Raw genomic sequence first — 13,402 nt, 5'->3', positions numbered from 1 at the left:
AATTTAGGTTGTTTTGTGGTGATGGTGGTGGTGGTAGTGGTTGTTGAGTTGTAGTTCATTATATATTTTGTGTACAAGTCCCTTATCAGATATATTATTTGCAAATATTGTCTCACATTTGATGGGTTGTCTTTTTACTTTCTTGAAAGTGTCTTTTGAAGCATAAAAGCTTTAAATTAAAACAAATTATTTTTTATTTTAGAATGGAAGCATGGAGGGGAGGGTCAGAGGGAGAGAGAAAGAGAATCTTAAGTAGGCTTCATGCTCAGTGTGGAGCCCGATGCTGGGCTTGATCCCACAACCTGGGATCATGATCTGAGCCAAAATCAAGAGTTGGATGTTCAACCGCCTGAGCTACCCAGGCACCCCCCCAAAACTTTAAATTTTGATGAAGTCCAATTTATCTATATTTTTCCTTTTGTTGGTCATGCTTTTGGTGACTAAGAATCCATTATCAAATCCAAGTTCATAAAGACTTATCCCTATGTTTTCTTCTAAAAGTTTTATAATTTTTACTCTAATGTTAAGATCCTTGATCAATTTTTGTTTAATTTTTATATATGGTGTAAAGTAAGGGTCCAACTTCATTCTTTTGCATTTCGCTATTTAGTTGTCTCAGTACCATTTTATTGAAGTGCCTATGCTTCTTTATATTCCTTTGACTCCTCCACTCACTGCAGTCTGATCTTTGCTGCTACCCCTGTACAGAAACTGCTGTCACCACATCACTAATGTCCTCGTAGCTAAACTGAGTAGATAATTTTTGGTCCTTTCCTTCTTGAAATACGTCTTGACTTCTGTGATGTCACACCCTCCTAGATTTCTTCCTACCACTCTGGCTTCTTTTTCCTAGTCTCTCACCATCCCAAGTGTTCCTGAATGTTCTATTGTCAGCCCTACACACATTATTTGGGTGATCTCGTCCTCTTACATGACTTCACTTGCCATCTCTGTACTGATTTTTTCCAAAACTTAACTCTCCTGACCTTTATATCAATTTTATTTGCAAATCATATATTTGATAAGAGAAGTTTAATCCAGTGTATGTAAAGAACCCCTATAACTGAACAATAACAATACAGCCATCCAATTTAAAAATGAGACTTGAATAGATAGACATTTCTCCAAAGAAGAGCATCTCAAACTCAACATTTCCCAAATAACTTTATTCCTCCAAATCTGCTTCTTCAATGTTTCTTACATCTATAAATGGCATACAATCCATTTGATTTCCCAAGGCAGAAATCTGGTTTATATACTATCAAATGCAACCATTTGTACATCTCAGTGAGTTTTGATACATTTCTGTACTCCTGTCACCACTGCTACAGATGAAATACAAAACATTTCTATCTCCTGTAATTTCCTGTGTCCCTTCATGTTCAATCTTTCCGCCACTACTGGCCCCATGAGAGAACTCTGCTTTCTTCCTAGAAAGATTAGAATTTATTTTCCAGAGTTTCATATAAATGGAACCATATAATATAGTATATTCCTTTTTTTTAAGATTTTATTTTATTTTTTTTTAAAAATTAACATTTATTATTTTTGACAGACAGAGCACAAGTGGGGGTGGGAGCAGAGAGAGAGTGGGAGACACAGAATCTGAAGCCTGCTCCAGGCTCGGAGGTGTCCCCTCAGAGCCTGATGCGGAGGCTCCAACTCACGAACTGTGAGATCATGACCTGAGCCGAAGTTGGCCGCTTAACCCACTGAGCCACACAGGTGCCCCAAGATTTTAAGTAATCTCTACACCCAACATGGAGCTTGAACTCAACAACCCCGAGATCAAGAGCTGTATGCTCTACCGACTGAACCAGCCAGGCACTCCAGTATATACCTTCTTGTGTCTGTCTTTTTTCATTAAGTGTAATGTTCTTGAGATCTATTCCTGTTGTATGTATTGGTAGCTTATCCCTTTTTATTGGTGAGTAGTATTCCATTGTTTGTATATACCATAATCTGTTCATCCATTCATCTGCTGATGGACATGGGTGTTTTCCAGTTTGGCGATATCATGAATAAAATTGTTGTAACATTCAAATACAAGTCTTTGTGTAGACTTTGCATATTTATCCATTTGTCTTGGGTAAATACCTAGGAGTGGTCATATGTAAGTATATGTTTCACTTTACAAGAAACTTCTGAGCTGTTTTCCAAAGCAGTTGTACCATTTTACATTTCTATTAGCAATGGATTCTATTAGCAATCTTTTTTTTTTTTTTGCCAACCTTTTTATTATTATCAACCCATTTAATTTTAGCTATTCCAGTGGATGTGAGGTAGTATCTCATTGTAGTTTTAATTTTCATTTCCCTGAAGACAAATGATGCTAAGCACATTTTCATATGTTTATTGCCCATTCATATACCCTCTTTGATGGAGAGTTTAAATCTTTTGCCCATTTTTAATTTTTTAAAGTTTATTTATTTATTTTGAGAGAGAGAGAAAGAGCACAAGCCAGGGAGGGGCAGAGAGAAGGAGAGACAGAATCCCAAGCAGGCTCCACACCATCAGTGCAGAGCCCAATGTTGGGCTCACCTACGACAATGAGGTCATGATCTGATCCAAGATCAAGAGTTGAATGCTTAACCAACTGAATCTACCCAGACACCCCTGCCCATTTTTAAATAGTCATTTGCTTATTACTGAATTGGAATTGGAATTAAGAGCCTGTTATCAAATATGTTTTCCAAATCTTTTCTCACAGTCAGTGGCTTTCCCTTTCTTTTTCTTAAGTGTCTTTGTCTTTTTTTTTTTTTTGTAGTGTCTTTAATTTTTAAAAAAATGGTTTATGTGGGGTGCCTGGGTGGCTCAGTCGGTTGAGCATCTGACTTCGGCTCAGGTCGTGATCTCACAGTTTGTGAGTTCGAACCCCACGTCAGGCTCTGGTGCTGACAGCTCAGAGCCTAGAGCCTGCTTCAGATTCTGTGTCCCCCCTTTCTTTCCACCCCACCCCTGCTTGTGCTTTGTCTCTCTCTTTCAAAAATGAATAAACATTAAAAAAATTTTTTTAATCAAAAAATGGATTATGTACTATTTAAGAAGTCTTTTACCCAACACCTAACTGATTTGCCTTTTAATAAACACTATACGGGAGCGGGGTAGGGTGGATAGGAAAGAAAAGTAAATCCTTGCTTAATCCAAGGTCATAAATATTTTCTCCTATTTTTTTCCAGAAGTTTTATAGTTTATATATAGTTTTATAGCTTTTATATTAATCTAGTTTTGTGTGTTTGGGTTTGTTGTTGTCGTTTGTTTTGGTATATGGTATGAGGTAGGGGTCAAGGTTCATTTTTTTCCCCATGTGAATCATTTAATTGTGGCATCATTTGTTGAAAAGAATATCCTTTCCCCTATTAAGTTCCTTTGGTACCATGGTGAAAACCCAGTTTTATGTGTTTATTTCTAGGCTGTCTATGCTCTTCTTTGATCTGTATTATCCTTATGCCAAAAACAAACACTATCTTGATTACTATAGTTTTATAATAAGTCTTGAAATCAGATTATGTAATTCCTACAAATTTGTATTCAAAATAATTTTGGCTATTCTAGGTCCTTTGGATTTCCCTATAAATTTTGGAATCATTTGTCAATTTCTACACACATGAAAAACAAAAACAAAAAGAAACAACCCTGCTGGAATTTTGATTGTGATTGATCAGTTTGGGGAGAATTGCATCTTAACAGTAAAGATACTTTCATTTATTTATTTTAAAAAGTTTATTATCTGAGAGATTTTTTTTTCCTGCACATGTTTCCTTCACATGTAAAATGTGAATGCAAATCACAGGCATCTCTTCTGCAAAGGGGCTTTAAGAGCATTTGTTACATTATCTTCCCAATGCTTCAGTAATGGTAGAAACTCTTATTGAGGTGAAGCATTGGACGTAAGTGTGAGCAAGAAATGAACTTTTGTTGAGATAAGTCCAGGGATTTGGGGGCTGTTCATTATAGCCTAACCGAGAAAGGTCTTAGCCTCAGGACAAACTCTTTGCCTTTAAGGAGTTTACATTTTGGTGCAAGAGAAACAGATAAATCCACATTATAATGTCAGGTAGAAATGAGCACAACACAGAAAACAAAGCAGATACAGTGACATAGAGGGTTAGAGAATGGTTTAGCTTTAATGGGGAAGGCTTCCTTGAAAATAGAACAGTTGAGCTGAGACCTGAAGTGAGGGAAGGAACCATGAGGTGGGTGCCTGGTGGAAGGGTAGACAGGTAGATAGGTAGACAGTCATGCACTAAGACGGGAACTCCAGACTCTCCTGGGCATGGGAGATTAGGACAAAGCTGAAAGAGCAGTCCTCAAGGTGAGAAGAGAGAAGGGCACATCTACCCAATGGCCCCTGTGGGCCATTCTGGTTCTGTGGGAACCAGAAGCAGCTGCTGGACAGTAGACAACTTGTCAGCAATGGTCTTGCCAGACTGCTTAGACACCACTGTCCCATGACTTGAGATTTTGAACAGTGGGACAAAGAACAAAGAGGGAGTAACTGAACTTTTTCCTGACATTCAGGCAGGCTTGTTTTCTCTGAGAAAAATAATGTCCCTGACCTTTGTTATTCTCCACCTTAAAATTCATCAACAGTTTGCTACCGTCCTTAGGAAGGAAGCCAAACTAAACTCTCTTGTCTAGCTCTGTCACAGAATTCTGCTTCAGTCACACTAGGTTTCTTTTAGTTCCTGCACTGGGCCCTCCTTTCTCAGAGCCTTTGCAAAAGCTGTTCCTTCTGTTAGGAACATTCTTCATCCCCTGTCCTGGCTAACATCCCTCAAACGCAGTTTAAAGGTCAGTCCTCCTAGGAGTCTTCCCAGACTAGTTTAGGTGCTTCTGTCAAATGTTATCTTAGCATCTTGTTCTTCTACCAACATAGCACTCATCATACTGTATTGTAGCTTTAAAACTTGTCAAGTAAGTCAGACATACAGAGAAGTATAAAAAATAACAGAGCACCCATATATGCCTGTCACCTTAGTTAAGCAAGGGAACATTGCCAGCTGAAGCCCATCGTGATAACATTTTGCTCTCTCCCTACTCCCAACCATTACTTGAATTTAGTGTTTATCTTTCCATATGTCTCTATACTTTTATTACTTAGGCAAACAATCTGAAGAACACATAGTACTTTTTTTTTGGCTTTACACTTTACATATAAATTATTACAAAGGTATTTCTGCAACTCGCATTTACTCCTCAGCCTTATTTTTGTGATTCAACCATGTTGATACTTGTAACTCTAGGTCATTTCTACAGCTGTATATATTATACAATTTCCCCGTTTTCTCCTCTGATTGACATTTATTTATTTAAAAAAAAACTTTGTGCTTTAAATTTATTTTAACGTTTATTCATTCTTGAGAGACAGAGCGCAAGCTCAGGAAGGGGAGAGAAAGAGAGAGACACAGAATCTGAAGCAGGCACCGGGCTCTGAGCTGTCAGCACAGAGCCCGATGCGGAGCTGGAACTCACAAACTGTGAGATCATGACCTGAGCTGAAGTCGGCCGCTTAACCACTGAGCCACCCAGGCGCCCCCCCCCCCCCCACCTGTTAGACATTTAGAGTGTTTACAGATTTTTGCAATTTCAAACCACTCTGCTACAAGCATTATTGTACCTGTCCCCTTATATGAACGACAGTTTCTCCGGACATATTGCTAGGAGTGCAACTGCGGAGTCATAGTACCTGCGAGCCTCTTTGTATCAGAGACTCTTCAAAGTGGTGGTACCACATAGTGGCTTCGAAAGTGCATCTCTCTGCACGGTGAACGCCTTGGGGTCTGGGACTCCGCCTGTCTTACTCACCATGGCATTTCCAGAACTGTGAGCAGCGGACACTAACAGCCGTTTGTGTGGTGAATGACTGGACCCAGGAACTGAGCAGAATGTTGCTCAGGGGGGTGGCCAGAGACTGGGGAGCAATGGCTCGAAGCCTGCAGGAGGTCTCTCCCCCCGCGACAAAGAACACTGCGCGAAGGGTGCGAATGTGGACTCCTTCTCGGTGAGCGCTTCCCCCAGCCCCCGCAGCGACCGGCCCCGCCCCCCGCAGCGACCGCCCCGCCCCACGCCGGGACAGGCCTCAGGTCCCTCCCGCGCGGGCAGTCCCGCCCTCAGCTCCGGCTTTGCCCCCGCCCCCGCGGGTGACTCAGGCGGTGACGGCAGCCGGGAAGGAGGCGATGACGGGCGCGCGGCCGTGCGCCGCGGAGGAGCGCAGGTCCCGGGAGCGCGGCAGCTGCGGAGGAGCGGCGGCCGAGGCGGCGGCGGGCGGCATGGACTGGGCGCGGGGCGCTGGCCGGGCGCTGGCCGCGCTGCTGCTGGCCGCGTCGGTGCTGAGCGCCGCGCTGCTGGCCCCCGGAGGCTCCCCGGAGCACGGTGCCGAGGCCGCCCCGCCGCGAGGTGAGTGCGCGCCGCGGCTCCGGCCCGGCCGGCTCGGCGGACCCCGCGCCGCTGCGCCCCCTCCCGCCGCCGGTTCCGCGGGGGGCGCGCCGCAGGCGAGCGCTTGGAAAAAGCAAGTCTCCGGAACTAGTTGTTGTTTCCTCTGCGTTGTAGTGAGCGTTCCCGGACCAGGATTCTCTCGGTGTAACCGTGTTTGGCCGCTGTCGCAGGCACCGCGCGGGGCGGCGTCGCGGGCACAGGGGAGTAGTGCAGTGTGTGTGTGTGTGTGTGTGTGTGTGTGTGTGTGTGTGTGTGTGTGTGTGTGTTGGGGGGGCCCACCCGGAGTAGTGCAGTGTGTGTGTGTGTGTGTGTGTGTGTGTGTGTGTGTGTGTGTGTTGGGGGGGCCCACCCGAAAGGGAAAGACGCGGGAGCGCTGCAGGCCGCGGGGAGAGCCGCGGAGCTGACCAGCCCTGCGCTCCCGCACGCACGCCCCGAGGCTGCGGGGCGCCGAGGTCTCCTGGCGACTTTTGTCTAAATAGTAAAATGTCTGTGATTGGGAGACCTGTTACTCCCCAAATGCAAAGCTAAATAAGAGATGCACTGGCCAAGAAGCTGGTGTATCCGGCATTTAGTCCTCATCTAGCCTATGGTTTGCAGGGACTTCTGCGCAAATGAAGTCCGTTCCCCGAAGAGGAAGGAGACCTTGGCGGGTGGCCACCTGCGCGGTGGGATGGCAGGAGCGCGGGCCGCTGCCCTGCCAGGCCGCTGGAATTGCGGGGCAGAGCACGGCAGCCACAGTCCGCAGCCGGATGGCGAAAAGCCTCCCGCCTTGCTGGGATTAAACTCCCGAGTAAATGTCCGACATAGAGTAAAAACTCATAGCGGCGCGGGGAGGGTGTTGACTGCCAGAGCTGGTTGTCCAAACTCGAAGCCAATCTCGAGGGCCCTTAGGCAGATTTTACAGCTACGGGGATGCCAGGGACAGTTGATGTCGCGGTTTGCAGGAGCCCTGCGGTTTTGCTGGGAAGCCGCGGAACCAGGTCTTTGGCCTGGGAGGGGCTGGACGGGGTATTTTGCTGGGGGTGATTTTACTGTGTGGCTGGGAGTAGAAGCATCAGCTCCTCTAGTGTTTTCCTAATTTGCCTGGTCTGGGGGCGGGGTGGGGAGGATGGTGAAAAATAAAGTCCACGGCTTCCCCTAGACCCCCTGAAAGGAGAATCCCAGGGCCCCAGAAGATGATGGTCCCCAGCCCCTCCCCAGGGGATTCAGGGATTGTGGGGAGCAGTCAACTGCAGCAAACACTATTTGGTCAGGGTTTGGGGAAAGGTCTGCCTGTAACCTGCCTGTCTTCCCCGTCATCCCACCCCCTTTTCTGTATCCGAATAGGGGGGTCTTGGTGTCAGTGTGTGTAGTTCAGACTGCCTTTCCTCCCCAATCAGAATCTTGTAGGACAAAGACAGAATGAATTTTGGAAAAGCATTTTAGCTGATTACATTTTGTATTACTGCTTCCCCCATCCCTGACCTCAAGTCTCCGTACTCCCCTTCTTTGATAATGGAGGAAAGGGACCCTTAGAAATTACATAATCAGTCCATTCATAAGTTGTCAGGGAAAGATCCTGTGCATGGCTTTTTCTTTGTGCTTTAGCACCAGTTAATAACCATAATTATTTTAGGAAAAAGGTGGTTTGTAAATAGTAATTCTATGTAGTGAGGGAGAACATATGAATATTCTTTTTTTTTTTTTAAGTTTTTTGTTGATTTTGAGAGGGGAGAGGAGCAGAGAGAATCCCAAACAGGCTCTGCACTCTCAAAGCAGAGTTCCATGTAGGGTCCAAAGTCACAAACGGTTAGATTGTGACCTGAGCTAAAGTCAGTCCAACTGACTGAACCACCCAGGGGCCCCACATATTAATATTCTTAGGTGATCCACTCCAGAGCCTTTATGAAGCTGTGTTGAGAGGACAGCTAGGCTTTTAGTGCCACCTGGAGTCCAGGTTTGGGTTGGACAGCTTCCTACTAAGAACTCCATCTTCATATGATTTGAGGACTCAAGTTTACTTTGAAAGAAAAAAATAAATAGAGTATGTCTTTAAAAATTTGCCCCGCAGGGGTGGCTTAGTCAGTTAAGCATCCAGCTTGGGCTCCGTTCATGATCTTGTGGTTTGTGGGTTTGGCCCCTGCATCCTGCTCTGCACTAACAGTGCGGAGCCTGCTTGGGATTCTCTCTCTCCCTCTCTCTCTGCCCCTCCCCCACTCACACTTCTGCTCTCTCTCAAAATAAATAAATAAACTTAAAAAAAAAAAAAGAATTCCTCCCCCCCCCACCACGTGAGCAGAGAGCTAGAACCATAAATTAAATATTTAGAAACAAAAGTCTGCTATACAAACAGCACAGTTACTTGGGTACCTATTGAAGGATGACTTTATTTGGTGTATGTCCTCACCAAGACATTGTGGACAGGAGAGGAGGAGAGAATTGTTCTTTTGTATATAAAGCTTCTTATGTGTTGTCCTGGTATTTCTAAGGTCAGCAGTATCACAAGTTGGCAGCTTTTTCTTGAAACTGAGCATTTAAGTTCAATTTAGATGTCATATTGGATGGTTTGGGTGTTGCATCCTTATGATGACAATTAAGAACAGTCAGAGTCTGAAATTCATATGGAAAATTGAAGCATAAAACAAGAACCTTACTCTACCCCCTACTAAGGACTCATAGGAAACTGAATAAAAGCATTAGTTACTCCAACTATGAAGGGATGATGATATGTAAAACAATTATAAAGGAAAAGGTCAGTGGATAGTGACTATAAATTTGAAAATGAGAACTATCAAAATTGAACCAGGGAAGCTAAAGAGAAGTATTTGAAAACATGGTATGATGTGTATGTATGACAGGTATGACAGAGGATTTAATATCTGTGCTATGTAAAGAAATGATACAAATCCCAAGAAGAGTGCCAAGATGGAAGGGGTGTTAAATAATAAAAACCCACCTGAGTAAATATAAAGAGCAAATTGTCTTTATTTAATAATTCATGACTGGGAGGGGGGATGGGTTAAATGGGTAAGGGGCATTAAGGAATCTACTCCTGAAATCATTGTTGCACTATGTGATAACTAATTTGAATGTGCATTTAAACAAATGAATAAATAAATAAATAAATAAATAATTCATGGTATCCTGTCTAACAAATAGAAAGGAGCTCCCTCAAGCTGCAGGAAAGGAAAGGTTTTTAAAGGCAGAGAGAGAGAGGAAAAAGGAAATCATTAGCAAAGAATGCATGTTAGGCCAGGATGCTCTCCCAGGGGTAATGCAAAGGGACCCTCCGTGGATTGATTACCCTTGGGTGCTGACCAGGAAATTCCAAGTTGCCTGCCTAAAGGTCACTTTTCTGGGAGAGGGTGAAGCTGCAGGTAGTTCAGGTATTAAGTCTTGGTGGGGTGTAGCATAAGTGACTCCATTTTGGGCTTGCTATCTCTTTTCTAACAATTTCCACTGTTTGATCAGACTCTCAGCTTAACTAAGAGATGTGATCAAAGCATAAGGCGCTAATGCCACGCTCAGCTCTGCAGTTCTCACAGCTTTTTATGAAGTTTTGTTGCTACTTTCGGTGGTATCCATAGGTCATGACTGTTTTTTTGTTTTTGTTTTAATTTCTGTGATATTCATAGGCCACATCTTCAAGGTTTATGATCTTTAAGTTGGTCATTCTCTTCATTTCTTTTCTGATGTTCTTATATTAAGAAGATCATTTTCTTGCTGCTTAGTGGCTGCAAACATGTATTGAGAGCTTTTAAGAGTATATAACATGCCAGGGAAATTACTAAGATTATTATAAGCAGGGTAATTCCCAATGTCTGGAGTGCATTTCAGAGCCACTTGGGTCCCCAAGACCCAAACCAGTTGAAATCAAAATGAAATAAGTCAGAGAAAGACCCTGTTGAAGGAGTCACCTTTGTAAGCCAAGTCGCTTGCTGAGTGATCTTATGTAATTGAGTTTCAACTTCCCCAAAAGTATTAATTCAGGTGCAGTAGGTGGTTTTGGCCACAGTACAGACAACTCTTTTCTTGGCTAAAATATAACTAAGGGCTATCCTATTATCAAGCACAACTTTGGCCAAAGAGGCTAAGGATCTTTATTGGGCATCTATTGTCTTGGCAATAAATTCTGCACAAACCTTAACCGTTAAGGAGAGGCTTCTGATCATATTCTCGTTTACACTTACTTCTACCCAGGGAAGTATGACCCTGCCAAAGGAAGTGAGTGTGAGTCATGAATGCCTCCTGGTAATTCCTTTCTAACTTGACAGTGTAAATCCAGGGGTGTGGACCATTGAGGTGTCGTAGTTCATTTGTGGTAAGTTCAGTAAGCTAAACTAAGAGTCGTTGCCCAGCTTTGTAGGCATTCATAATGATAACCACAACAGAAGAAGACAAACTCTGTTGGGGCACATATCACTTCCCACTATGGTGGCGCTGTTAATGGGTTCATTCACAGGGATTGTTTGTATGTGCCTGTTCAAGTCAAAGAGTCAACTAGGTTTCCTCCTTAGCCTAAAATATAAAGTTATTCTAAATTCTTAGAGTTACCCACCTTAGCAATGGCCTGGGAGATACAGATAATGGCATTCTTTCCAGGCCAGTGCCAGAGTAAAAGACAGTAAAGGGAAGACGGGAGGGTTTCATGTTTAGTTAAAGTATGAAGTCTTGATCTGGCATCTTGGGAGGAAGCAGTCTGCTTTGATGTCAGCTGCTTCTCTTCCTGTTCAATTTGATTTGGAGGTCTCCAGTGCTTGAGAAGGACCACGTGTCAGGTGGAGCCTACTTCCTCAGTGAGATGCGTATCTAAGGTCTAAGCCCCTGCAGTCTGGCTGCCATCTGGGTGGTGAGGAGGACCTGGTATAGTCCCTTCCAAGGAGGCTCAAGGGCAGTCTTTTTTCTTGGTGATTCCAAGTCAGAAGGGTGGGGGAAAATTGCAAACATTAGTTTGGAGGGTTGAGCCAAATTATTGAGGAAGCTAGAAGAATTCAGGATCCAGTCCACTTTATAACAGAACCTCAAAGACAATTAACAGAATTAAACTCTAATGTAGACAAAGGTGTAAACATAATTTCTTCTCTCCACAATTACCCTATTTATTTATTTATTTTTATTTTATTTTATTTTTTATTTTAACTTGCTTTATTTTTTATATATTTTTAAATTTACATCCAAATTAGTTAGCATATAGTGCAACAATCATTTCAGGAGTAGATTCCTTAGTGCTCCTGTCCCATTTAGCCCATTCCCCCTCCCACAACCCCTCCAGTGACCCTCAGTTTGTTCTCCATATTTGTGAGTCTCTTATGTTTTGTCCCCCTCCCTGTTTTTATATTATTTTTGTTTCCCTTCCCTTATGTTCATCTGTTTTGTCTCTTAAAGTCCTCATATGAGTGAAGTCATATGATCTTTGTCTATCTCTGACTAATTTCGCTTAGCATAATACCCTCCAGTTCCATCCACGTAGTTGCAAGTGGCAAGATTTCATTCTTTTTGATTGCTGAGTAATACTCCATTGTATATATATACCACATCTTTATCCATTCATCCATAGATGGACATTTGGGCTCTTTCCATACTTTGGCTATTGTTGACAGTGCTGCTATAAACATGGGGGTGCATGTGTCCCTTCAAAACAGCACACCTGTATCCTGTGGATAAATGCCTAGTAGTGCAATTGCTGGGTCGTAGGGTACTTCTATTTTTAGTTTTTTGAGGAACCTCCATACTGTTTTCCAGAGTGGCTGCACCAGCTTGCATTCCCACCAACAATGCAAAAGAGATCCTCTTTCTCTGCATCCTTGCCAACATCTGTTGTTGCGTGAGTTGTTAATGTTAGCCATTCTGACAGGTGTATGGTGGTATCTCATTGTGGTTTTTTATTTGTATTTCCCTGATGATGAGTGATGTTGAGCATTTTTTCATGTGTTGGTTGGCCATCTGGATGTCTTCTTTGGAGAAGTGTCTATTCATGTCTTTTGCCCATTTCTTCACTGGATTCTTTGTTTTTTGGGTGTTGAGTTTGATAAGTGCTTTATAGATACTGGATACTAACCCTTTATCTGATATGTCATTTGCAAATATCTTCTCCCATTCTGTCAGTTGCCTTTTAGTTTTGCTGATTGTTTCTTTCGCTGTGCAGAAGCTTTTTATTTTGTTGAGGTCCCAATAGTTCATGTTTGCTTTTGTTTCCCTTGCCTCCAGAGAGACACGTGTTGAGTAAGAAGTTGCTGCGGCCGAGGTCAAAGAAGTTTTTGCCTGCTTTCTCCTCGAGGATTTTGATGGCTTCCTGTCTTACATTGAGGTCTTTCATCCATTTTGAGTTTATTTTTGTGTATGGTGTAAGAAAGTGGTCTAGATTCATTTTTCTGCATGTTGCTGTCCAGTTTTCCCAGCACCACTTGCTGAAGGGACTGTCTTTATTCCATTGGATATTCTTTCCTGCTTTGTCAAAGATTAGTTGGCCATTCGTTTGTGGGTCCATTTCTGGGTGCTCTATTCTGTTCCACTGATCTGAGTGTCTGTTCTTGTGCCAACCCTTATTTTTTATAATAAAACTAATTTGTTTGCATTAAACTTTGCCTGATTATTTTTCTTTTTTTAGTTTTTCAAAATATTTATTTATTTTTGAGAGAGCGAGACAAAGCATGAGCACGGGAGGGGCAGAGAGAGAGGGAGACACAGAATCTGAAGCAGGCTCCAGGTTCTGAGCTGTTAGCACAGAGCCTGATGACAGGGCTTGAACTCACGAACTGTAAGATCATGACCTGAGCCGAAGTCAGATGCTTAACGGACTTGAGCCACCCAGGCACACCACCTGATTATTTTCTTAAGTGCAGCAAGATAATTGACCATATAGGGCCACTTAGATGGCTCAGTCAGGTAAGCGTCTCACTCTTGGTTTTGGCTCAGGTCATGATTTTGAGGCTTACGAGTTTGAGCCCACTGTCTGGCTCTGTGCTGACAGTGTAGAGCCTGCTTG

The 13,402-nt window shown here is 43.2% G+C and overlaps 1 protein-coding gene across 3 annotated transcripts in view; it reads left to right on the top strand.

The window, feature by feature from the left end:
• The first annotated feature begins 6,179 nt into the window (after positions 1-6,179).
• HGSNAT (heparan-alpha-glucosaminide N-acetyltransferase) overlaps positions 6,180-13,402 on the top strand; it is a 52,080-nt gene continuing 44,857 nt past the window's right edge. For 2 of the 3 annotated variants that reach the window (XM_042983335.1, XM_042983334.1), the window contains exon 1: positions 6,180-6,399. In XM_042983335.1, coding sequence (XP_042839269.1) covers positions 6,180-6,399 — 220 coding nt within the window. Of the gene's footprint in view, positions 6,400-12,704; positions 12,725-13,402 lie in introns of those variants that run through there. The other variant, XM_042983336.1, reaches the window with a different exon arrangement.

The sequence above is a fragment of the Panthera tigris genome, chromosome B1 (assembly GCF_018350195.1).
Source record: "Panthera tigris isolate Pti1 chromosome B1, P.tigris_Pti1_mat1.1, whole genome shotgun sequence".
Lineage (NCBI taxonomy): Eukaryota > Metazoa > Chordata > Mammalia > Carnivora > Felidae > Panthera > Panthera tigris.
This window is presented reverse-complemented; position numbering and strand designations above follow the sequence as displayed.